Source organism: Callospermophilus lateralis, chromosome 8 (assembly GCF_048772815.1).
Source record: "Callospermophilus lateralis isolate mCalLat2 chromosome 8, mCalLat2.hap1, whole genome shotgun sequence".
NCBI classification, from domain to species: Eukaryota; Metazoa; Chordata; class Mammalia; order Rodentia; family Sciuridae; genus Callospermophilus; species Callospermophilus lateralis.
This window is the reverse complement of record NC_135312.1, coordinates 28746656-28774556: the sequence shown is the minus strand read 5'-3', so window position 1 is coordinate 28774556 and position 27901 is coordinate 28746656. Positions and strand designations below refer to the sequence as shown.

General features: G+C 39.9%; 1 protein-coding gene across 1 annotated transcript in view; it reads right to left on the bottom strand.

The window, feature by feature from the left end:
* The window catches only part of Nwd2 (NACHT and WD repeat domain containing 2), a 151412-nt gene that overhangs the window by 8592 nt on the left and 114919 nt on the right, over positions 1-27901 (bottom strand). The window contains exons 4-5 of the mRNA XM_076865285.2: positions 8563-8766; positions 4798-4942 (exon numbers count right to left, since the gene is read on the bottom strand). Of these exons, the coding sequence (XP_076721400.2) occupies positions 4798-4942; positions 8563-8766 (349 nt within the window). The remainder of the gene's footprint in view (positions 1-4797; positions 4943-8562; positions 8767-27901) is intronic.

The window sequence follows — 27901 nt, the reverse complement described above, 5'->3', positions numbered from 1 at the left end:
CTGAAGACTGATCAATTGGAATTACCCATGTCACTGTTAAATTCTATTATACCATCAGAAAAGGCACCCACTTAGTATAGAACTTTATTTCATCTAAATTAAACAATATATGGCTTACAAGACACATGCTTACACACAAGTAAGTACATGTTATAAATCATTTAAGCCTTCATAAAGACATTTAAAACTGAAATAAAAACATCATTGCTCAGGGAAGAGTATTTTAAAAAAAGAAAAACCAGTGGAAGAGAATTTGAAAGGAAGCAGTATGTTATAGCTTAGATTTGGAATGTTCCTCAAGGTTCATGTGTCGAAGGCTTGGTCTCCAATGCAGCAATGTTCAGAGTTGGGGATTTGGGCAAGTATTTGAATCATGAGGATTCTGACTTTATCAGTGGATTAATCCATTGATGGATTCATAATCTGATGTGATTACAGAGATGTGGTGGGAGGACCCACTTAAAGAGTGTGGGTTGTTCTGGTATGTCCTTGGGGACCATATCTTGTTATCTGCTCCTTTTTCTCTCTCTGCTTCCTGGTTCCAGGAGGTGAGCAGTTTTTCTCCACCATACCTTTACTGCCATGATTTCTTTCTCATCACAGGCCCAGGGTCAATGGAGCCTAGTAATCTGAGACCATGAGCCAGAATAAATCTTTCCTCCTCTAAATTGATTTTCTCAGGCATTTTGTCACAGCAATAAAAAGCTTACATTATTTAAAAACTGGATACCTGACCTCATTCCTTCTTTCCTACTCCTTTCCTTTTCCCCTTCATCCAGTTGGGCTTTATTAAGTCCCTATGCTATGCCAGTATGCTGATATTTCTTAGCATAAAATGCTGAGATAAAATAGACAATACTAAAAGACTACATGGATTACCATAGACTAAATATTTGTGTCTCCTTAAAATTTGTATATTGTAGCCTAAATCTCAGATGCTATTTGAAGATGGGGCCTTTGGTAGGTGGTAATATGATAGATGTAGATCCTTCATGAATGGGATTAATTTCCTTTTAAAGGAGGCCTCAGAATTCTCCCTCGTCCCTTCTGCCCCATAAGGAAGCAGTGAGAAGGTGTCATCTATGAACCACAAAGTGGAGCCTCACCAGGCACCAAGTATGTGGGTGCCTTCATCTTGGACTTCCAGCTTCCAAATGTAAGAACAACATTCTGTTGTTTATAAGCTGCACAGTTTATGGCATTCTGCTACAAGAGCCTGAATGGAGTTACAGTTCAGTGGAGGACAGCAGATACTAAACCTAGATTCCCACAAATAAACGTATTATGATCGTTTTTAGTTTTTCCTGTGACAGGGAAGAACTTTGAGCAATGATTGCAAACAGTAAGGGTTCTCACCTACTTAGAGAGGTCAGAGAAGGCTTCTCTATGGAGGAGACTATACTACGGGGGGATCTGATGGGAGTGTGGGGTGGGGAGGGCTCTGAATATGCTGCATCCATCTGGCCAGAAATGAAAAAAAACTTTCAGTGAGCTGCCCCCACAGCTTCAGTGTGGAGCAAAACCCAGAACACATACACATATATGTTCTATACAGTAACTGTTAAGGAATGTGCATTTTTTTAAAAAAATGATGAGTTTTAGTGAAACCCCTGTGATAATGTTCTTTCCATAACTATAGCAATCAGTCACGATTTATGATTCCAGTGAAAAGATATACCCATCTGTGTTCAGTAAGCTGTGCCATGAGCATCAGTATATTTTACAAAGCATTTTAATTAGCAAGCTACTTAAGGAAGTGAAAGGAGATTACATAACATAAGTCTACTCTTCTTTTTATGAAAGAGTAAGAACTTGTTATAAGGAAAACAAGGTAAAACATCACGGGCTACTATAGAAAGCAGCATTCAGCCCAGCTCTTTTCCAGCCATCTGCACACAGTGTTGGAGAGCAGACTGGATTAGCAGGTTGCTACATTCTGAGATAGGAAGAGAAAGGAAGTGGTCCAACTGTGGCATCTATATATGATGCTTAGTAACTTAGTAACCAGAGTGTGCTGCCACTCTGACTCCCAAAAACAATTTAGCTGTAATGTAACTAATATTATCACATCTATGCAAAGAGTGTGTCAATCAGGAGATCTGGAGCATAAAAAGAGATGCAAATCAACCAAGATGGAAGGGCTCATCCAAGCTTGGCTTGGGGTAAAAAGGAGGCTGCACATAGAGCGCTTGGAATGGAAAGGACTTAGTAAATGAATGTGAATATAAATGAGTGACACGATGCACAATCAACTCTGTATAGAGTTATTTTTGGAGGCAAAGTGCATCATTCTGATTTAGGGAGAATTTTATTCATAATTCCTGCATAGTATGGAAATGGAACATCTCCCAAATGCTCATGTGTTAAATCCTTGTTCCCCAAAATAGTGCTACTGGGAGATGGTGAAACCTTTAACAGCTGAGGCCTAGTGGGAGATCTTAGGTCTTTGGGGACATGACCTAGAAGGGGATTGTGGGACTTGGTCTCTTCCTCGTTCTCTTTTCATTACCTGCCATGAGATGAATGGTTTTGCCACACACTGCCACCATGATGTGCTGTCTCACCACAGGCTCAAAAGCAGTAGAGGTGGTGGTGGTGGGGCAGTTGATCATGGACTGCAAGCTCCTGAACTGTAAGCTAAAATAAACCTTTTATTTTATTAAGTGATTATCTTGGGTATTTGTTATAGTAAAAAGAAAGCCGAGTAATGCAATACATTTCTGTACAAATATTTTAAAACTTTCCCTCTCCTTAGTAGAATACTATATTTGTTTTCTGTCTTTGCACTGTCCTTAGTATACTATAACTATCATACTACCCAATGAAGGTGACATTGGGAACAGATTTCCAGCCCTGGCAACTGTCATTCATGAGACATTATTCTCTTGACTATTTCCAAAGCCACTCAGTTTAGACATTTACAAAAGGGCAAAACTTTGGGGTCTAATTTACTTTTCATCTTTTCTTGTCTAAATCGGTGAAATCAGAAATGTGAAAAATCATCATCATCAAACATAAATAATATTCCTTTATAGGTTTTATTCTGTATTCTTATTTTTAAGATTTATGAAAATATTAAAGGAAATGTACTAGATCCATTTGAAAGAGCTGGAAATTCTCCAGTAATTTTGATTATGATTGAAGTTTGACATGACCTCAAAATGAGTTTAAAATGTAAAAGAAAGAAAACTATCATGACTGTGTCTACCTTTAGCAAATGTAACTGCAAGCAGAAAATAGTCCCTTTGCAGTAGTTCATACGAAACAACTTATCCATGTGGACAGAGTTCTTCAGAATGGAGAAAACAAGGAGAATGTTTTTGCCAATTATAAACATGTGAACCATATGATTGTAAATTAGAGTATGCCTCCTTCAAACTGGTGTCTTTTATATAAACAAATAAAGGTTTTGCTGGGCATCTTTTCTGATACAGCACATTTTCAACAACAAGGCCGTTTTGTCCTTGATAAAGGTGAAGAGCCAGAGATTCAAAAAATGGATCAAAAAGTCCCAAAGGAACAAGGATAAATGTTAACCTGTATATTCTAAAGATAGTACTAATTCCTGGCAATTTTAGTATTTTTTTTAAACCAGGCCAATTTTTTTGTTAGCACTTTTTCTGGAATTTGTCAAAATAATTCATAAATTTCAAAATGATGTGAAGTACACATATCTGGTGAGCATGGGTCGAGATGCTTTTAGATTTTTACAAATATTTTGCTACACCATTTAAAAAGCCCTTTTGAAAATGCATCCATTATTGCTTTTCTCTCAATAATACTATCAGCTTTCAAAATAAATGCTATACTATATATATCTAATTACTTGTACCCAGGAGTGTTTGTTCTCTGGAAACAATGACTGACATATTCCTTCAGACTTGTGTTCTCCTGTGCAGCTTTTAATAATAAAGCTTCCTTCCCATGGCTGAGAAAAGATGACAGGTGGGGTCTTTACTCATTGGCTGGGGAGATTTTTGTTTTAACATAAAATTAGAATTTGTTTCACACTCTCCCCTGGCTTCCCATTTCACCCAGAATAAAACTCAAGGTTCTGAGGACCTGAGATGACTTTCAGACTTCATCTCTCCCTCTCTGAACCTGAGGACCTTGATCTTCTCCCTGGAATTTCTGAAGTGATTTGAACTTCTAGGTGCCTCTGCCTGGCATTCTCTGCCTTAGTAGACATGGCACTTCTGGCTGAGTCCTTCTTCATTCAGCTCAAAGATCATCTCTATATTGCTCACCCTATCCACATGCAGACCCCATCATTATCCAGCAGCCACAATTATCCTATTCCTGTGCTTTATTTTATCGATACGACTTATCATTTTTGAAATGATCTTGTTCATTTATTTGATTACTGAACTATTATCTATTTTCCCTTGCTGAAAAATAAGTTTGAGGAGAATGGAAACCTTGCCTTCCTATTCACTGTTGTCTCCCTATTGCTTGACATAAAGTAGGCCAATAGGCCCATAAAAATTTGCTGGGCAGCTAGATGAGTGAATGAACGAACAGCTCAACTGAGAAGCCATGGCAGAATTTGGCCTTATATCTCCAGCCACCTCTGACCTCTTTAAAAATCACATTTCTTGGAGAAACCCTCAAATTAAATAAAGCTTTTCTGTGAGTTAAACCAAAAGAACACTTGCCTCTTCAGGACATGGAAATGTTTAGAATAATTCAATTTGCTAAGCAGTAAATGAGATGAAATTTACAGAACCATAAAGGGAAGCAGCAACTGCACCTCTTATTTATCTAGGCCTTAGTTTACTGGGATTGTGTGAAAATTACCTGAGAACAGGTACCTCTTAGCTTGGCTGTGTTTCATTTTACCCTTTTCATGTAACAGTTTGACAGCAGCTTTAAATATCGTCTTGATCTCATCGGATATCTCTTGCCACGGCTTCTCATTTTCAGCATTAGCAGGAGGCTGCATCTATGAAAGTTAGAAGTAAGAAGCCAGTTTCAAAATTATCAAAGAAAAAGTAGTATTTAAGCACAAGAGAGTTCCTATTCCATAAAGGTTGATGATGTGCTGATACTACGGTAGGCCTTCTATAGACAGTATATTATTTCATCCTTTCTCTGTGGCCCTGAATGTTAGAAATTATCTCCGTGTTACATGTGAACTTTTCCAAATTACATCAAGGTGTAGCTCAGACAGTTTTTTGGTTGGACTTTGCTGTTACTTAGATGTGATTTTTGTGTGTAAAGTTTCAAGTGCTAGGAGCTTGGTCCCCAGCGTTGTAAGGGGAGAAATCTTTAAGAGGTGGAGACTAGTAGAAAGTGGTTATTTCGCTGTGGGGGGGTGGGGGGTGGGGGGAGGGGGAGGGGGGTTGCTATCCTTGGAAGGGATTAATGCAGTTCTCATGGGCCCCAGTTAGCTCCCAGGAAAAAGCAGGTTGTTGTAAAAAGAGCAAGCCTGGCCTCTGGGTCTTCCTGTCTTCCTGTGTGCTCTCTTCTGGTATGAGTCCCCACCAAGGTGATGTAACCAAGAGATCCCTCACCGGAGGCTGGAAACATGGGATTAGGGGGTTGCTCCATCTTGGACTGTCAGTCTCCTAAACTGAGATAAACAAACTTCCTTTCTTTACATAGTATCCAGACTCAGGTAATTTTTTAATGGATGTATAAAAAGAAAATTGGTCTCAGATAGGTTTTCTTATTTTATCATGTTTTCCCTCTTGAGTTTTGATATAAATATCATAACAAAATCATCATTTTAATGTCCTCCAAAAGGGAGACAGATAAAGGGGAGGTTATTATTTAATTGCCTTTTACTGTTTCCATCTCATTGGTTTGGATGATCTGCTAGGAAATAAAATGGGAGGATTGCCTATCAGGAAATGTTTACATAGTTTTGAGGATAATCTTATTCATACCTCCATTTATTACAGAAATAACACATTGGGTTTTGGGAATAATTTACATTTTCCTAGAGTATTGCAGAAATAACTGAAGATGGAATGAAGCTAATTAAATAGTAATAATGAGCAAATGGCCCAAACCACCATGTAAACAGCTTCTTGAGGTTTCACATTCTTTGCTATCTACATTTATTCCTAGTGCATTCTGAATGATTTGCTTCACCCTAATAGTCCCACCCAGAGAGGCAATATTCTTATAGATCACTTTGAAGAATGCATGTTTGGGGGAAAAAGAAAGATCAAGCATTCTGATATGATTACACATTGCACAGAGGAAATGTTTTGTGTTAAATTCTCAAGGACAAATATACAAGGTCCTGAAATGAAGACCAGCAGCTGACCCCTGGTTCTCCTCCTCTTGGAGCTGCTCGGGTGCTGACTGTATCAAGGCTGCTGTCTTCAGGAGAAGGATGGCTCCTCTCTATGGCATCTTTTCAGTATCTATAAACATCCTATGCAGTGGATAGGCCCATTCTTCCCCTCTTTCTCCTTCATTCAGCTTTAGGGGACTGATGTCTTGTTTCCAATCAAGTTGGAAAGGAGACAAAAATAATGTATCCATAATACTCAGGCACTTATCAACCTTATCCCATGTTTCTGTATACGATATGAGAATATAAATTGATTGTTCAAATTGTTAAAAAAAAGAATCAAATTAAAAGTTAAAAAATGAGGCCATAAATAATGGCAGATTTTCAAAGGACCCACCTCCTTCCACAAAACAAAACAAAAATAAAAATAAAGCCAACACACACACACACATACACACACACACACACACACACACACACACACACACACCTCTTACAAAATAACATAACTGTTGAACTTGAAAACTCAATGTGTGCACAAAGTGGACACAGCTGAAGAAAGTTGCTGAAGTGGAAAAAAAAATCAGAACTAATCTGGAAAGCAAGAGAGAAAAAAACTGATAATGTGAAAGGGAATTAAGAGCCCGGAAGGATGAATTGAGATGATCTAAAGTACAACTAATTAAAGTAAAGAAGAGAAGGAACAGAGGAGAGACATTGTTTGATGAGATGATGGTTAAAAATGTTTGAGAGCTGATAGGACATATGAATTCACAGCTATAAGCATGGCAAATAGAGAAGAATAAATAGACACAGGTTTTAAATTGAGTCAAATAAGAGTGCTTTCAGATAAACAAACATGAGAGAGTTTATTGCTAAAGGAATTCCAAATGCATCAGTGAAATTTTTAAAAGAGATACTTTTGGAAAAAAGGAAATAGCCCCAGAAGGAAAGAGATGCTAAAAGCAAAGGTGAGACAAAATTTGAAACTTTCTTAGATTTGGATTTAGTTTGTTTTATTTTTTTTCAAGATTATATTTTAAGGGGTTTCAATGTAGTAGTGTGATGTAGGTATACCTGGTGAAATGATTATCACTCTAGAGCTATCATATCCACCATCTCCTATGGTTACCAGTTCTTTCATCATGAGAACTCTTGAGATCTACTTCCGGCAAACTTCAAGCAGAGAATACATTATTATTAACTACACTGTGCTGAACAAGAGGTTTCTAGAAATCAGTCATCTTCTAACTGAAAGTCTGTACACTTTGACCAACTCTTCCCATTTTCCCATACTCTAGTCCCTTTTTATTCTGTTATCCTGAGTTGCATTTCTTTAGATTCCATATATAAATGAGGTTATGCAGTGTTGGTCTTTGTGCCTGGCTCATTTTGCTTAGCAAAATGTCCTCCATGTTTATCTGTGTTGTGAATGGCAGGATTTTTTTCCATTTTTTTTTTTTTTAAAGATTGAATAACATTCCTGTGTGTGTGTGTGTGTGTATCATTGATGTACCCATTGTTATGGTACAGACATTGAATGTCTCCCCAAAGGCTAACTGTGTGTTAAAGGCTTGGTCACCAGCCTACCTAGAGGTGATAGCACTCTTAAGAGGTGGAGCCTATGGAAGGAAGTGAGGTCACTGGGGTGAGTCTCTGGAATCATGCTCCTTCCTCTCTTTTTGCTTCCCAGCCACCTACAGCTGAGCAGCTTTTTTCCCACCACATGCTCCCCACCATGATGTTCTGCCTTATCATAGCCCCCAAAGCAATGCAGCTAAGCTACTATGGAATGAAATCCCTTAAATTGTGAGCTGAAATATATCTTTTCTCCTTTAAGTTGATTTTACTGGGTATTTTTGTCACAGCAACAGAAAGCTAACACATCCATTCACCTGCTTATGGACACTTAGGTTGTTTCTATATCTTGGCCAGTGTGAGTAATGCTGCAGATGTCTCTTCAAGATAATGGTTTCATTTATTTGGGTCTATGTACCCAGAAGTGGAATGGCTGGATCATAAGAGCATGAACTGTTCTAGTGTTTTCCATAGTGGCTATTTCAATTTACAATCCCCCCAACAGTGTACCAGGCTTCCTTTTTTATACTTATCTCCTGTAGATAATCACCATTCTAACAGGTGCAAGGCGACAGCTTCTTGAGGTTTTGACCTGTATTTCCCTGATGGTTAGTGTGGATTCAGCTGTTAAATTTATGGTCCAGGGTAGAGTGACTTCCCCCCTGTTGTGGTTTTCAGCAGAGAAAGCCACCCCGGTGTGACATGAACAGTTTTTGGTAATGGAGAGAAGGGCGACTTACTGCATTCTTATTGCTTCTCAGCATTTCTGATTTGGGTCTGAGGTAATAAGCTGCTGGCACGGAGTTCTCATCTCGACAGTACCACTCTTCCAGTAGCTTGGTCTCCATCTTCGCCTCTATGGCAGCATCCAAAATCATTTCAAATTCTGAGGCTTCCACTTCTCCGGGGATTCGGATGTTCCCATACTTTTCACCTAACAGTCCCTGTGTATCAACAAGAAAGTTCAGTTTAGTGTATCACCAAGAAAGTAGTCATTTTAGTAGTCGAGGCCTGTGGTGACTCAGTAAATAGGAAGGTAGAAAGCAAGGTACATTGCTTCATTAGTTTTCTCTTTTCACCACAGCAGACATTTGATGTCAGAAGTAAAATTAGATTAATTTTAATACAATTATAGTAACAGATTATTCAACACACCAAGAAATGAGCTTGTATATCACAGCAGACAAATACAAAACACATGATTTCCATAGCATAAATTTACTTTCTTGAAGTTCATATAGTACAACAAGAGCTTAGAGATTTTTTTTAATATTTGTTGGTGGCAAATAAAAACAACATGCTAAACCTTATGAAATGTCAAACATACAAAGCCTCAAACAAAAGAATTGCTCTGTCAAGAGTTGATAGTCTGATTCTAGGCTCCAGATTCACAGAGCTACACAGGACATAAATACAGTATCCTCGGATGCTCCATTGGCAGCTGAAAAACATTCAAAATATCAACAAAATAGCATTTTCTCCCTATATAATTGGCAACCCCAATATAAACAAACAAACAAAATATTGCTCAGATCTACATGCAGGTGTGAGGAAATAACAATATATTGCCATTGGGTATGTAAAATGATCTAATGTTTCTCTGTAGTGTGCTCTGACCTTACGTCTTTTTTAATATTTTTCCCATTTGTTCTAATTAGTTATACATGACAATAGAATGCACATTGACATATCACACATAAATGGAATATAACTTCTCATTCATCTGGTTGTACATGATTTAGTTACACAGGTCATGTAATCATATATGCACATAGGGTAATGATGTCCGATTCATTCTTCTATCATTCATATCTCCTTCCCCTTCCCCTCCCTTCACTCTTCTCTGTCTAGTCCAAAATACCTCTAGATCTTCCCCTGCTCCCCAAAGTGAATTAGCATCCACATATCAGAGAAAAATATTTGGCTTTTGGTTCTTTGGAATTTGGCCTTATGTTTTAAAAGCCTTACAAATCCATATGACTTCTGACCTGGAAGTTTTTATTCTGGGAATCTGTCTTTAGAAAATCATTAAGAATGTACATAAAAATTTAACAGGCTATTTATGATGAACTTGTTTGTTTGAACAGGTTGATATGACAACCTCAATGAACAGCAAAGGGAAACATTTAAACAAATTAAGATCCATTCATTCAAAAGGATGTACTAAATTATGCTGTAGAACTACACCAGCTAGGAAAGAGGTTTATAAAGTATTATGAAGAGAAAAGGAACCGTGTGTGGGGTGCACACCTGTAATCCCCACAACTCATGAGGCTGAGGCAGGAGGACCAAAACTTCAAAGCCAGCCTCAGCAACTTAGCAAAATTTTTTAAAAAAGGGCTGGGGATGTGGCTCAGTGGTTAAGTTGCCCTGGGTTCAATCAGCGAGAGAGAGAGAGAGAGAGAGAGAGAGAGAGAGAGAGAGAGAGAGAGAATGCAGTCATATGCAGTCATATAAGATGATTACAATGTTTTACACATAGAATATTACATATATTTGAGAAGAGACATATTATAATGTTGATATGTATACACAAGCATACCTATACATATAAGAGAGTTTAAAAGAATACATAGTGAGACTTTATAAGAATACAACTTTACTCAAGGTATCTTTGAGTGGATGGCTTTAAATTCACTTAGGTTGTATTATAAACTTGTAGCAGGTGTGCAGATTTTTAAACAGTGATGCTATTGCTAGTTCCTTGTGGAGTCACACTTTCAAGTTTGCTCAAGCCAGTGATTCTCAAAATGTGGTCCCACAGCATCAGCAGCCCCTGGGCATCTGTTAGACATGCAAATCCTCAGGCCTCTTTCCCAGACTCAGTCAGAAACTCTAGTTAAAGAGCTGAACAATCTTTGGTTTAGCAAGCCATCCAGGTGACTGAACTTCTGGTTGTTTTATTAGCTTATAATAATACTGGAAATACCTAATTATCTTCAACATCTTTTTTTAAAATTCTTTTTGGTACTGGAAATTAAACTCAGGGGTGCTTAACCACTGAGCCACATCCCCAGCCCTTTTTCTTGTATTTTATTTAGAGACAGGGTCTCTCTGAGTTGCTTAGGGCGTCTGTAAGTGCTGAGGCTGGCTTTGAACTTGAGATCCTCCTGCCTCAGCCTCCTGAGCCAATGGGATAACAGGTGCATGCCATCATACCCAGCAGTCTTCAATATCTTATATCATGGAAACAAGAAAGGGAAGACCCAGAACTCTTACATGAATCTACAGTATACATGGCAATTGTGTCTGCTATAGAGTATTTGTGTTTAACCCATTTAGTCCCAAGTTTTCAATTCTGCAAGTATTTCAGTGAAATTGACACACGTGCATTAAAATATGTTGGAAATCATAATCTAGAGCTTATTTGTGGTTAGTATCCTCCATAATATTAATGATATCATTCATGATATTAATGAATATTATCACTAATTATTCACTTATAACTTTTTTTTCTTAAAAGAACATAACTCTAAAAACATAAATATTCATTTCAAAATTACCATAAAGTGGTATATTTGTGGCTCAAGTAAAGCTTTAGAGGTGTTCCCGAAGTGGGACAATGGGGCATATGGGGAGTTTTCCTCCTGCTGACGTGCATCTTTAGCTTAACAGCAAGCTCGTCTATCCACTGGAAGGTGAGCTGCTGTTTGGGCTTCCCTAGGGGCACTTCTGACTAGTTCTGCCGCCTTCCAGAACAAACTTCACAGTGTCTTTTTATCTGATTCAGGCAAGGGAGAGAATCATAAAAGTCCCTAGATCTCTGTCCAAAAGAAGTTCTGTGCAAGGTGGCAAGCCCCAGGGTGAGGCCAGAGCTGTGTATTCTGGTGTTAGGTAGCTAGTCAGCCGGGCTGGGTGAGCGCAGAAAGGACAATGAGGACAGGGAGCCTCATCAGACAGGCCAGCACTGGAAGTCCAGGCCTGGAACATCAAATCTCCCCTAGCTGTAAATACACCCCCTTCAGGAAAGCTACTGATTCAAGATGATGGCACACCTGATCAGGTGGTCTGTACCCTCCTTTGTCACTATCCCCACCCCTAACCATCCTGGGAGCCAAAACATCAAGATCCTCACAAGAGAGCTTGCTGGGGGATAATCAAGTGCACTAAACTGATTCAGGGGGTGGGCAACAGAGACAAAAAAGAGAGGGACTCAATTCCCTTAAAAACTCCTATTCCACACCATCCTCTCTTGGAGGTGGGTCTGTGCAGGTCCTGTGTTGTCAGACAAAGGTCAATGAGTAGATGGATCTGGGCAGGACTCTCCGGAAACTTTCCTGGGACCTCTACCTGCAATAAAACTGGGGGGCAACAAGGCACACTGTCTTTCTCTCTCCCCATCTCTCTCTTTTTGTACTGAGAATTGAACCCAGGGGTGCTCTTCCACTGAGCCACATCCCTGGCCCTTTTTAATTTATGTTTTTGAGACAGAGTCTCACTAAGTTGCTTAGGGTCACACCAAGTTGTGCATACTGGCATTGAACTTCCCATCCTGCTGCCTCAGCCTCCTGAGTGGCTGGGATTGCAGGTGTGTGTGACCATGCCCTACCCTTCTCCTCTCTCTCTCCCTCAAGAGTGCTCCCTTTTTCCTTTCCCTGTTCCTTATAATAAACTCATGCTTGTTATTCTGAGTGATGTGTCTGAAATCTTTCTGGTGTCTCTCTGGTAGGGTGAAGAGGGGGCCGGCCCCGCCCAGCTGTCTGAGCTTTGCTGTAGGCCTTGGGGCCTGTAACACTAGCACATTAAAAAAACTGTTGGATTAATAAACCAAGACAAGAAAATCTTTAAAATTTGTCTCTTACCTGAAGCTTTTTCTTTTATTCAAACACAACAGCTCAGCTCCCACTAGGTAGAGGGACAACTTGGGAAGGTACCAGTTCTTTGCAGCCATTCTCATTTTAGCCCATCATCTTTAAGCAGATACTACATAAAGACATCTCTGGTTGAAATCTGCCTTGCCTCTCACCTTAGTACATAATCTATCTTAAATAACTGACTTACTAAAGGTGACTGGTTAACTGATCTCACTGTTTCAACCTTAGTCTTCTCTGTACCAGCCCCAATACCAAGCAGGAGATAGATACAACCTGTCTGTTCTCTTTGGCCACCACAGTCCATTTTGGAAGGGGCTTGCAAGGAGAGGCTTCACTTTATTGGTATACATTAACCCAGCATGAGCTACAAGGGTTTCATAGAGGGCTCTTTGGGGATAAAACTGTCCCCATCCCAACTCACCGTATTAGCCTGAAGTGCAATTAAGAATGCTCACATTTCAATTTGCATTGGTTTGGGGTCATTCTTGTTGATAGGCTATTTTAAACAAAGTTCAATTTTTGAAGTTGTTTTTCAACATCTAATGGTGCCTCTGTTAAACAAGCAGGCATGACTGGCCATTCTACCACAGATACAAAGAGAAATGATTATTATTATTTTTTTGGTTAACCAACCTACTACTCTTGGCTCATTCTGGATAAGGTTAGTCAGCATTTCATTTGGGACTGTGTGTCAGTGGGGTTCTGTACTGGATGATCATCCAACAAACCCATGTGAGAAAGGTAGGGAATCCCTGGCAAAATCCAAGCAGGCATTTGGGTAGAGTTTGGTCCTGGGTGGAGGACCAGGTGGACAGGCAGGATATTAAATATGGGGTTTAGTAACTGATGACTCTCCATCCAGAAGCCAGCACAGTTTGGGAATATCATGGACTCAGCTACCATGACTCAAGGCAAGACCAGCTGGATTTTGCCAATGAAGAGGGAAGAGGACAAAATAGTGACTAGTGAAACAAGATCTTCTCTCAGTGGACCACAATTATCGTTAGCTTAGGAAGGTACTAATTGTTGGCTGTTCATCTTTCTGCTCTAAATAAAGTGTGCCCCAAGACTAGAGTCAAGTCAAAATTATGAATCAGTTTTCAAATGTGCTCCGTAGCTTATGTGCATGATCCAGGATGCTTGTTACATAAAAAGCAGATTCCTAGGTCCCTTCTCAGACCTAAAGAACAACACAGGTGGGGAATCCCAGGAATCTGCATTTACAATGAAATTCCTAATGAATCTGGGATTTGAGAATAACTAATACGAGCAAAACACACACACACACACACACACACACACACACACTCTATGAACAGTCTCATGAATAATGGTTAGTAGGCACTGAAGAGGTAGCACTGGGAATATAACAGATCATTACAAAAAATCGAAAGCTATTTAAAAATAATTATTTCTTTTAGTTGAACACCTGGCACCAAATACTATAATTATTTAATCAATATAGTAAGGCAAAGTGTTTTTTAAAGATTACTGAAGTGGAAAAATATCCTCATTCAATTCAAATATCAAATATTTGAATGCCCACTATAACAAATATTTGAATGCCTACTATAAAGTAGCAATATAGAACTTTGGAAAAGTAAGAATATGCTGTATGGGTTTAGAGTTACTTATTGGATTGTTCTCCCTGAGTCTTTTTTCCCCTCTATATTGATTCTTCCTTTAGGTAGAATGCTCATAAATCATGAATTAGTTATTTTTCAGGAGTCCAGACAGGCTTCCACTTTCATCTTATCTTGCTATTTGAGAACTAGCAAAAAAGAAATATGCTGCCACGTTTTCCAGGAAGAATTTTTTGGGATTCATTGTGGTGATAGTTCTAATGTAAAACACAAATTATTTGTAACACACAATTATTTATCAATATCGACCCGAGCTAGAGCTAGAGAGAGTCAATTTAGAGACAGTCCAACTCAGTTGCAAAGTTAGCTCATATGCTGGAGCAGGGGTGGAAAGGTTGGGCCAAGTCCTAGAGGCTAGCGGGAAGACTCCGGGTAGCAAGGTGGAGCAGCTCTTCTGCTTCCAGGGGAAGTTATCCATGAACCACCTGAGGGGTCCCAGATGCTGGGAGCAGGGCACCTTCTCTGTTCACCTGGCAATGGAATATGTACTCCCACCACTGAAAAGAAACACATTTTTCACATCGCTGTGATACCAATGCTCAAGAATTTCATTGTTTTGCTTTGTTAAAACAACTTCACTAGTTTGCAGAAGAAAAATTTGGTGAGGATTTGGGGGACCACATTCAGTTTTACACTGAGCTCCATTTTAATTAGCTATATCACCGATCAGTCTTTCTGGAACCCTGGACAGAAGAAATGCAAATGACTAAAATAATTTTCAGCTTCTGTCTATACATACGTGAACATAAACTTACAGGACTTGGCCTGTTTGTAGAAACCTGTAGTCACCTCTCCTGCCCGCCTTATTAAATGTGGAAAATGTTTTCATTGGTCTGTTCTTAGATGCTGAAAATGTGTTATATTTGTTGGGAGGGAACACAACAAATGGTTGCAACAATCCATATGAGGGTTCTAATGTAATCCAGAGAGTTGGGTCCAACGGCCTGAAAAGTCTAAGAAAAAACTTGAATAGTTCTATACATAATTTGTGCATGTATAATGCTAGAAGGAGAAATACTTCTTGATGTTTTGGCACTAGATGGAGGAGGTGATTGTACAACACTGTAAATGTATTAAATGCTACTGTATTGTCCAAATGGTTACTTTTATGTTATGTGAATTGCACCACCATTAAAGAAACGCTTTCTAAACTATGGAGCTCTTTATAACTAGGAACTTATATATAAAAAGACTGCACTTTCTCTCTCCCTTTCCTTCTTTTAATACAGATATGGATATACCTAAGCCACTGCATTCAAAGGCTTAGACACAACATTCTCTTTTCTCTCAATGGATTTTTCTTTTCCACTGGGCAAATATTGATCCCCCACCCCTGTTCATTATGTGCAGTTAGTTCTCCCTGGGCTTGTAACTGAGAACTTAGAGGTCTAGGTCTGATGATATGCAGTAAGAAAGAAATTGGGTCCTCTTGAAGGTGCTGGTGAGCTCAGTATATCAGGTAAGATAGACAGAGACAGAGTCTTTTTGGGGTATGGCATGGTGTGTTTGCGGGGAGGTAGGGAGGTACATCACTGTTCATGAGCCAGCGCTCATGGGAGCAGTTGGAAAGGACGAGAAATCCCCACTCACCCACCCCAGCACACTGGGACAGACAAAAGCAGTACTCTGTAACTGTCCTACGCACCCCCAGCCAATCTCCAAAGCAAGGCAGGTGGGCCAATGCCTCCCTTTCCATATGCTTCCCTTGTATTTATGAAAATAATATTCATATTTTATGTAAGTTTTCCTCATGCATGATCTTATTCAACACTCAGGAATCTGTGAATTGGGGAGTGTTGCTGAGGAGGACCCAAGGCTCATGGACAGGTTCAAATGGGAGCACAAGGACAATAACACGTTCAATGCTATGGCATTGGGTGGTGGTATTCTTTCAACCTGATTTTTTGTTTGCTGGAGGAACAAAGGTAGTTATGATGCATTTCCTGGGGCTCACAAAATGTTTGCTTTTAGAATGCTGCTATGGAATGGGACCACTTGAATCCTATTAAAGTATTTTCTCAATGTTTTGAAAGTTAGGAAGTACTTACATACCTATTTAAATTTTTAATAAAAACATAAGATACTTCATTGTGAAGTAAATTACAATTCAGATGCTTTTTTCCCTTCTTTTTTTTAATAGGTATATATGACAGTAGAGTATATTTTGACATATTATACATACATGGAGTATAACTTCCTATTCTTGTGGTTGTACATGTTGTGGAGTTTCACTGGTTGTGTATTTATATATGAACATGTGAAAGTTATGTCTGCTTCATTCTACTGTCTTTCCTGTTTCCGTCCCCCCTCCCCTTCATTCCCCTTTGTCTAATCCAATAAACTTCCATTCTTACCCCCACCTCTTTATTGTGTGTTAGCACCTGCATATCAGAGAGAACATTTGGCCTTTGTTTTTTTTTTGAGGGGGGGATTGGCTTTATTTCAGTTAGCATGATAGTCTCTACAATTCAATATCTTAAACTTTGTAAAGTTTCACGTGTCACAGAAGAAAGAGTCCTCAGATGGTAAATTTTATGTGTCAACTTGACTGGATCACAGGATACCCAGACATTTGGCCAGACATTATTTCCGTGTGTGAAAGGATGTCTACAGATGAGTTAGCACTGGAATTGGTAGACTGAGTAAAGCAGACGGCCCTCCCCAAACTGGATGTGCGTCTTTCCATTTTTGAGGGTCCAAACAGAACAGAATGGCAGAGGAAGGGAGAAGTTACTTCCTATGCCTGTTGAATTGAGATGTCAGTCTTCTCCTGTCCTTAGACTTGGTCTTACACCATTGGCTCCCCTGGTTCTCAGGTCTTCAGAGGGGACTGAATTCTACCATCAGCTCTCCTGAGTCTTGAGCTCACAGATGACAGATTGTGGCACTTATCAGTCTCCATAAGCACAAGAACCAATTCCTTACAGTATACCCTCCCACACACACATGCTACTAATTCTATATTTCTGGAAAACTCTCACTTCTACAGGGGTGATGGGAAAATGATAATAAATTGGGAAATAATGACCAAATAACGACTAAAACATTATCTGTCAGAACTAAATAGAACAAAAACATTATCTGTGCCTACAGTAAATGTGATCTAGATAAGATTTTTTTTTTAAAAGGTCATGATTTTTGGCACAGATAGACAAAATCTAGAATATTGTTCATCTCTCAATGATTAGAGATATAACCTTGTATGCTGGGTTGTCAAGAACAGATGTTAGCTGATATATTTAGCATACAAATTTAAGTATTTTTCATTTGAAAGCATGCAATTATCCAGATACTCATGATAGGCTTGATAGTTATAATAATTAGCTATTTACTGGCATCTGTCTATGGGCAAAAAATATCTGCATCCCACAGTTTATACATAGTGAGCCTGTCAGTTCACATATCGCCAACATGATTCCCTGAAACAGGATAGAGAGACAAAGAAATGCACTCAGGCACACAGTAACTTAATCTACAGATAAATTCTGAATATTGGGAGATTAAGAGAAGGCGAGGTGTTAGGAGTGAGCAGGGCAAGTTCCTTCACTTCTCTGGACTCTCAGCTCTCACATTTTGGGTGGTGAGAAGGCTCCACACCGCCCCCTCATCTGCTCTGGTTTATTGTAAGAATCAAAGGCTTACATCTGTGTGCAATGTAAAGCACGTGGCGCTCTGAAAAGTGCCACTATTTAAACATAATAAATAGAGAAACGAGCTCAGCATGCTTCTATATATGTCCCTGTGATAGAACTAAGGAACTGGAAGTACAGCTGGATGGACAGAAAAGGGAGCGAAATGTGTCTATCAAGAAGATAAGCAGACAGAAATGAAAAGTGCAGTTGCTTAGTGGTGGTGGGAAAGTGAGAAAATGTGTGGTCAGTGGAGGGCAAACGCTGCTCTGGGGGGGGGGGGGAGGAAAATGGGTGAACGGGAACTGGGCTGGGTTAACTGCACCAGCCAGTCAGCCGGAAACAGCCACAGGTGTGTGGAGTCACCTTCACAGACAACTCAGGTGGGCCTCATGGGGCAGATGACAACCCACATACAAAGTAGAAATTAAAAGATGAAGTCATTTGTGTTATAATCTCTGTGTTAGTTGTTAGTAACTATTTGCAGAAATTGATGTATTAAAATTCAATTCCTAAGATGGAAGAATAGCACTGCTGTGGGTCCCTAAAATCCATTTGTTGAAGCCCTAACTTCCATGTGACCATATTGGAGATGAAGTCTTAGGGAGGTTATGAAGGTTAAATGAGGTCACAGGAGGAGGGGAATGGGGATCTCAAAGAACTGGTGCCTGAATCAGAAGAGAGACACCAGAGCAATTTCAGCCATGTCAGGACTTGGCCAGAAGGTGGCCATCTGCAAACCAGGAAAAGGACCCTCACCAGACCTGACATATTGGCACCCTGCTCTCAGACTTCCCAGCCTCCAGAACTGTGGGAAAATCAATCTGCTCAAGCCATGCAGTCTAGGGCATTTTGTCACAGCAGCCCAAGCTGACTAATACAGGCAAAAAAGTGAATACAATGAATACGATCTTGCCAAGAAAAGATCAGGTGTGTTTGGCATTCATCATAAAATTATAAAGTCAAAGATTAAACGATTTCCTTATTCATTTAGCATATAGAAGAATAACTGAATTGATGCTTCAGTTAAGTTCTTTGAGTGCTAACAATTCTCAGCTTTCTTATAATCACATGATAGTCTTTTCCTGGAAACAATCATGATTTAGTCATGGTGATTTAATTTACACGTTTAACCCCCCTGCTGAACTACTTACCTCCATTAAAGTTCTGCTATGTTTTTACTTAGTACAAGTTGTTTTCATCTGTAATGAAGTTTCATTACCTGGAAAATACTGAGCACAACCATCCTTCCTTAGAAACTTGCAAGCAAAGTCAGCAGCCCTGTGAGTCAAAGAACTGGCGAATAGAATCAGATAGGATGAAGTTGTTCTGGAGTTCCCAGAATTCTGAGCAGTTTCAAAGTTCGGGTTACAACCTTAACCCTAGTCAGCTGCCTTGCAAAATTGAGAACTGTTGCAAAATGTGTAAGGATTACTAAAGTTTTAAATTGCTAGAGAGAGAATTCATCAAGGAAACAAAGACCAGGGAGGAGGTGAGCTCATCGAGATGGAGTGGGGAGAGCATTCTAGACATATCCGAAATGCAATGTCTATGCATTCAGGTGGTGTTGTCTGTGAAGCAATCAGAGAGGCGGATCTGTTGTCAAAGGAGTGATCTGGCTAGAAGAGCAGTCATGGAGTCAGCATGCCTTCATTCATCAAGAATTTACCATGCACCTAACTTACCTTGTCGGATGGCCAACTGTCTCTGTTGTCTCAGGACTATCCTACTTTGAGTAGTCAAAGTCCAGGAACCTCCTCAGTCTCTGGGTCCTGAAAGGTTTGGTCACACTAACAAGGCCACCACAATTCCTGCTCTTTTTGCATTTTCATTCTCGGAGAGCCAGACACCTGCCCAGATTATGTAGCTCAAGTGGGGGGGGATAACAGCGGGAAGCAGGGCTGAGGGCCAACGACCTTTTGCGTGGACATGGAAGTGCAGGAGGAAGTGGAATGTGGAATAGTGTCACAGATGTCAGGAGAGAAGAGTGATAATATTCAAAACACCGTTACAGAGCTGTTATAAAGTGATGGAAAATGGACACAAGACATGAACAGGTCCTTCATATAAGCAAAGCAAAACAAAATGCCAGTAAACATGAAAAATAATCATGCTCGATTCCTTTCACAATCACAGAACTGCAAATGAAAACAGTTTGATAAGATCTTTTTGCTTATCAATCTCACAGAGGACATAATGGGAATCTAGGGGTTTCTAGGCAACAGGAAGCAGGCGCTCTCAGACATCGAGTGCCAATAAAAATGGGCATAACCTTGCTGAGCATATAAATTTGCCAGTAGGTATAAAATTCCATTTTTAGAAAGCAGCCCCACTACTTGCATGAAGATTCGTGTACAAAGAAGTTCAACAATTTTGAGCTCAGATCCTGGCCTCACTCACAGAGATTTTTGATTTACCAGTGCTATTACAAACAAATAAACAGTAACGTTGCCCACTATGATTACCAATACACATAATCTGGAAAGAATTCTGCTCTAAATTTCCATTTTCTAGTTCCGAGGTATTAAGAGATTAGAGTAAGTTATGCAGGATAGAACAAACAACTATTTCTCAATACATCTGTTTGATAGCTTAACATTTTGGCATATTTTCAAGTGATTTTTAAAAAACTATTTTAGAAATTTCTTTTTTCTTCAGAGATCAGGTGAGCATTTTATTTTTCTATTTAGAAGTTTTAGACATACAGAAAAATGGAGCAGTTAGTACAGTTTTCATATACCATCTCTTGCCAGATTTCCCTATTTTTAAACTTTTATACAAGCTTGGTGAACTTATAATAATTATTGAAGCAATGTTGGTACAGTTTTTTGAATGAAAGCCCGTAGCCTATTTGGATTTCTTTTAATCTTTACGTACTGTCCTGTTCCTGCTCTAGGGTTCCATCCAGGATGCCATATCACATTTAGGTGTCATTTTTCCTTCCTCTCCTCTTGGCTATGACATTTTCACAGGATGACGATGATGATGATGATGATGATGATTTTGGTACCATGGATTGAACTCAGGGGTACTTAATCACTGAGCACATCCCCAGCCCTTTTATATTTTATTTGAGTTGCTTTAGGGCCTCACTGAGTTGCTGAGGCTGGCCTTGAACTTCCTGCCTCAATCCTCCTGCCTCAGCCTCCTGAGCCACTGGAATTACAGGTGTGTGCCACTGTGCCCAGCTTTCACAGGCTTTTTGATGACCTTGTCTGTTTTTAATTAAAGTGGTCCCATATTTTGTAGGATGCCCCTCTACTGAAGTTTGCCTAACAGTTTTCTCATTATTAGACTGGAGTTACAAATTTTCAGAAGGAAGATCACAGAGATAAAATGCCATCTTCATTATGTTCTTACTACCAGCCTAATTTAGGAGTGTGGACATCAACCTTGATCACCTGGCCAACAGTGTCTGTCAGCCACGGTGGCTATTCCCCTCCCTCCACTTCCACTCTGTGTTCATTAGAAGAACATCATTATGCACCGCCTGCATTTAAGGGGTAGGAGTTATGCCCCACCATCATTTACACACTTTGAAATTATTCTGTGTAGGATATTTGTCCCTTTTCTTACCATTTATTAGTTGATTATTTAATCATTTGCTTATATTAGTATTGACTCCTGGGTATTTTTATTTCATATTTTGGGTCATAATCCAATCCTACAATGTTGTTTTGCTGCTCTAATGATTCCACCTTTAGCCACTGAGAACTCTCTCATTTGGTTCCTGGGTCCCTTTGAGATACCCTAAGTTTTTCTTTTCTTTTTAAGAACTCCTTCTTTATGGCCCTGCCGGATACTCCACTCCCAGACACTCTCATGTTTCAAGGAGCCCTGCTCCTTTTACTGGGGATGGCACTAGATATAAGCATCTGGGTGCCAGAAGTGCTTGTTGCTATTATGGTGTCATTTCTCTTAGGTTCACTCAGGTGGCAGAATTATATTGCATATGCAAACTTGTGTATATGCAGGTGTCTATAAATACACCTGTAAATAATTCCATCTGAACTCCGTATTAAGTTGCTAGTCTTAGTCTATATTAAGCTGAGTATGTGTTCTCCATCATGTCTCCAATGCTGTCCCGCTGCCCATGGATCAGTCTAGCCTCCCCTTCTTGCTCACCTGTACATTTCAGCCTGCACAGTGAGAAACCTGGATCCCACTGTCTTTTGACCCTTTACTTAACTGTTCACATTCAGTATATGTGCACTGCAAAATGAGAACCGCCAGCCTCTACCACTGTGGGAAATGACTTTCTCAACCAGAGTACAGTATTTATGTGCAGATCCTTTTGCCTCAGACTTCCAGACTCCATTCATTTCCAACGGATCTTTTTTAGAATAAAAAAAGATCTAACAGATAAAGTTGAATTCACCTTTGATCTACAAATCCAGGCAGATTCCTCTCCACATTCCCCCAATACAATTGTTATTATAGATTTGTGATATACCCCTTTGTATCTGTTTTCTATTAAAATTAACATAAATTAACATATGGGATGTGTTCTATACCCTCTTCTACCCTTTTTTAGCAATGACTCTATGCTGATAAATTTAGAAGCCTTTGTAGAGCTATTCCATCCCATCCTAAGAATAGTCCACATTCTCATCAATTTTCTCACCTGATGCATAAATTCCTCCAAGTGGGTTTTTTTTGCTTTTATAAGTAATATCCTACTAACCATTCCATCATTAAGCCAGCAATTATTACAGACATTATGTCCGTATAAATGACATCGATTTTTAACTATGTAAGGCTCAGACTCAAGCCTGGTTTCCAGCTCTGTACTTAAAACATGGATTCCAGTGCCTGGGGGGCCTGGTTTGTGCAGTTGGCAAGGTCCCTCTCCTGGGTAGGATGCAATGCACAGTGCCTGGCCCTCAGCAGGCCCTGGCTTCTCTTCCTGCTGCCCCGCAGCCCAAGTCAGCAAATCTGAGGGGTCTTTCAAGCTACCTGTGTGTGTGCAGATCCTCAGCCTTTCAGCTCTGCTCTGAAAGCCTTAAAAAAAAAAAAAAAAAAGAAAATGAAAAAAGAAAAGCTGAATTGTCCATGCATACTGCTGGTCCATAGTTCCAAGAACAGTTTCTTCTTTACAACTGGGAACAGAGCATACGGGCCTGGCAGGAAGCCTGGCATGTGCATCTCCAGACAGAGGGAAAGCTGGCTAAGAGTTAACCATCCACACGACGACCCTGAGATATTATTAATGGGCATTCATGATCATGGCTTGGGCTCTTGACCTTCGGTGTTACAAGTGTTCCCTCTAGAACATGCCTGATCTTTAATTGGAATGTCACATTTGTAAATTCTGGATATGGAGTATCTTTTGCCTATTTATAAAGTAACAAGACATTAATCTGCTACTACCAGCTTTTCCAGATGAAGGAGAATATGAACTAACTACCCATACACCATTATCTCATTTGAATCTTATAACAATGTTGTGATTACTTCTTCCACTTTAAACTGAGACATCTGAGGATCAGAGAGGTCAAGTACCTTGCCTAAGAACCCACAGCTGGTTAAAGGTGGAGCGAGACTCTAAACCAGGTCTTTGTAATTCCAAAGTCCATGCTCTTGGCTTCTATCCCAGGCTTTGTTTAGGGAGATTTCCAAATAGTCAGTTTATTCCATTAGGGACGTTACAAACCCTTCAGAACAATTTTCAACAGGAAAAATGCCTACATTGCCTTTTAAACTTCCACTTAATTCCAAGATGTCTTAGACGACAGCGGATGTGGTATCACTCTTATTAATGAAGCAGTGCTAGCCTTGGTGAAGAGCAAAGGCTCTCTACTGTGTGACCTCAGGCAAGTTGCTTAACCTCTCCACGATCCAGTGTGCTCATCTGTTAAGTACAGATTACAACAGTGCCAAGCTCAGACGGTTACCCTGTGGATTAATAGCATTAATATAAATAAGAGAATCAGGATGGTAACTGACACATAAATGCTTTCTAAAGGCCAAGTATCGCACAATGGGCTGATCCAATTCTGTTACACATTTTTTTTTTTTTTTTCCATTTTCTATTTGTCCAGCTTCGAATTGTCACTTTTCCTGCTGGCTCTAGAGCCACTTCCAGCAATCCTCCTTCAGGAGATCAGCTGTGGGATGAGAAGCAAACACACCATCATTGACGGAGATGTATGCTGCGTCTGCCAAAATTCACGTTGTTACAGCTACTTCTGGAGTATAAAGGTAATGTGTCTTTGCTTATTTCTGAGTGTTGGGTTTTCATTTTTTGAAGGGCTGGCTGAGGCGACTGGCAGATTGATCTTCAGATGAAGGAGGGTGTCACCCCATGTAAGAAGAGGTTGTCCAGTGCAGGCAGCGATTATTTTTTAAAATTCTTATGAAAATTTTCAAATACATCCCCAAACAGAGAGACTAGCACAACAATCCCCATGTATTGGCAATTTCAACAATCATTAGTATTTTGATAACCCCCTTTTTAAAATCCATCATCTTTAGGAATATTGTCACTTGGTGGTAACAAAATACTTTGAATTTCTAACTTAAAAATGTATTTCGTGATAGTGTCACGATGTAACTACACTCAACAGAGTGGATTGTAATCTCTTAATGTAATCCCTAATCCAGTCAACATATACATTTCCCAAGTTGCTTCAAAAATTTCTGTTTCAGTCGCTTTGAATCAAGATGCAAAGTCCATGCATCGTATCAGGTTTGTGTGTGTTTTAAATCCATGTTATTCTGTCATATCCCCTCTCCCTCTCATCTTACTGATTAGCCAGGAAAGCACTGGTTTTCAAAGTGTGCTCCCTTGAAGTGCTTCCTGGGATTTTGGTACAAAGGTCAATTTTCTTCTGAGGTCTTAGTAAGAGGGACTTTGGGAATGAGGCCCAGTGATTTAAGAAGCCCTCTGGGCCCTGATGGGGCATCGCTGCTATTGAACAACCTACACTCACCTCGCTTCTCACCTTCTTCATTGAGGTCCCTGCTTCTTATAAACTGGTGCTAGATTGAGAGCTATGACTATATTCATGTTCAAAATGTGTAGGCAAGAAGACTTCGCAGGCGTGATGTCCTTGCTTACTGTGTTAATCATGAGGTACCTAAGACCCTCCGACCCACGGTTAGTGACGTTGAGACCAACCAGTGCTATAGACTTAGGTGTGTTTCAGCCAGTGGTTTTACCATCCACTGGTGACTGCTGTCTAGACCAGTCACTTTCTTTGGGATTGTAAGAGAATGATTTTCTAATAGATTCATTCTGCACTTGCTAATCATTTCCAGCCTTTTAGGCTCCTGCTATTGCTTATTTGGGGACCATGTCAACTTTCTCAATCTTGGGAATAACAGCACCTAACTCAACATCACAGGAAATGCTCAGTTAGTGCAGTTAATATTCAACTCTTTTTTTTTTCTTCCGTGCTGAGATTGAACCCAGGGCTTCACGGCGAGCACTCTACCACTGAGTTATGTTCCCAGACCCAGTGCTATTTCTGTTGTAAAAATAAAAGCTCTATTATGTTATTATTGCCAGGCTTCTAGTTGTCTCTCAAAAGCACCCTCCACATTTATAACTATGAGCATTTACTTGGCTGCTGTCTCCATCTAAAAGGTCCTTTTCAGTCCATCCCAATTTATCCATTTAAGGGAAGGCTGGCACAAGTAGGGATTGGCTGAGGAATTTGGACTTCATTCTACAACTCTGTTACTATGGCTTGATCAACTGCAAGATGCCAATTGCTACTGAAAAGGAAGTACTAGAGTTTGTGAATCAAAAGTTTGATTAGGGCTATTAACAGTGCCATGCTTCCTAGCTTCCCTATTCCTTAATGGTATTAAAAGGTGTTTGGAGATCTGCAAATTGTACAGGACTTGAAGTCCATCTTGGTTATGCCACAGGCCATAAAAACAGCGGTCTCTGTCCATAACAGTACTCACAGATGTGAACCCATCCCAGGTGTGTGTATTGGAGAGATGGGTGCAGAGTGGCCGATCTCTGCATCTAAGGTGAGCTATGTCTTCTTGGCCCACTCTAGAGGGGATCTTAGCTTTCAACTGTGTTTTAAGTTGCCCCAACTTTATATAAACCATTTCCACTGGGAAAACTAGACCTGACTCCTGGGATTCCATTTCCTCCTATAAAAGGACCATCAAGGTCCTGTTAGAGTTGATGGCTTGTTTGGTGCCCTTAGGTATTTGCATGTGTGTTTGCTTTAATGAATTCTACTTTTAGCCAGATGTTACCCCTTAGCTAGCCTCTACCTGTCCACCTGAGCTAAATTAGCCTTCAAGGATCTATTATAATACCCACATTGTTTCCCTGACCCATCAAGCTAAGATGACCTTTCTAAAATGTGTTTTCTTATTCGTTAAGTTTCTCCTCTATTGCAAGTTTCAGGAATGCAGGGTTCTTGTCTGTCTTGCTCACAAATATTCTCATGTGTACCAGGCACATATAAAGGTCTCAAAAATATCTGTTGGGTGAAAGAAGGGTGGCTCATGGGAGTGGCAAGCTGTAGGCTGGGCAATCTTCCCAGTATCTTTGTTCCAGTAGATTTTATTCTTGGCAACAATAGGGAGATGTGAATTGTCTAACTCTTTCACCTAGAGGGTTAATTTTGTAAGTTGGGACCTCTAACCATTAAGTAGTCCTCATGGTAGTCAAAGTTCTGTGCACTTTGCTATATATTTGTTACAAAATAGGATTTATCAAGCTCAATAAGTAGCGGATTTTATATAACAAAAGTTGCTGTAAAATAATGGTGACGGTAAAAACAGCAATAGCCTGACTTTGGTAGAAAGCTTAGGAAGAATATAATGGTGACAATTCCCTTTAGAGATGAGGAAACTGAGTTTTCCTAAGAGGTTAAGTGATATGAGACCCATGCAGGTGGCTTTGTGGGGAGGAGCCAGGGCTGTAATTTAGAATTTCTAATCCCAGTCTGCTCTTTCTACTTGACACACAAAAATGCCTCCTTCATGAGACTATCTGATAAGAATTTAAATCAACAGTTAAGAATTCTAGATGTAGATGATCACATTGCACTGAAGTAATATTGCAGAAGAAGATGTCTAATGCAAATGAGCTAACCTTCTTTTGTTCCTTATAGTACCTCCCTGATTATCCATTTGGTTAATAGCATACACTTTAATTCAGTGCTTCAACATCTAATTTTGGTTAATTACCATGTTTGGCACTGGGAAAGACTTAAAAAAATGAAAAGGACACCATGCCTGATCTCAGGCACAAACAACTAATCACCATGGAAGGCGGCACTACTATAGAAGTGTAAGATGGGTACACAGAGGTGGGTGCCATTGATCTGAACTGAAGCGGGGGGACAGATTCATTTGAGGATGAGGGTTTCAATAAGCGGAGAGAGGATGCTGAAGATGGAGAAATGGTAAGAGCAGAAGTTCAGAGGTCTGAAGGGGAGTGCAATGCTCAAAGAACCAGAGAAGCATGCACGGGTAGTCATTCTGGGAAAGACAGTTCAAGGCCTCAAGGTGGACGTGGAGGACCTTGAGACTCAGAAATTTTTTTCTAATTCTTTTTGAATACCCCTGAGTTTTTGACATGTCTTTTACCAAGATAACTCTGGCGTAGAATTCTAGGAAGAAAGAAGTGATAGAAGGAGAGATTGGTGAGAGAAGATGAAGTTCTCAACCTGGGGGTGTCAAGTTGACAGGGAATGAGAGCGATAGATGGGACCCAGAGTGTGAGTTTGTAAACCTTGTGGAGATGCTAGGGGACAGGACGGTATGGAAAGTACAAGAGACAAAAGGGGCAACTGGTGGAGAAGATCTGGGGACATTTGGGGCTCAGCTGGTATCTTTGGAGAGAGGCTCCTATTGTTGAGATGGTTGGCCAACTAGGAAAAATGGAGGTGAGGAGATTTCCTGAAATGAAGATGAGTAGCCAGAGCTTTCTTGGCAGATGTCCTCTGTTGCTCAATAAAGAGGGAAATGAGATCTCTAGCTGCTGTGGTGTGAATATGGTTTGTTCTAACCCAAACG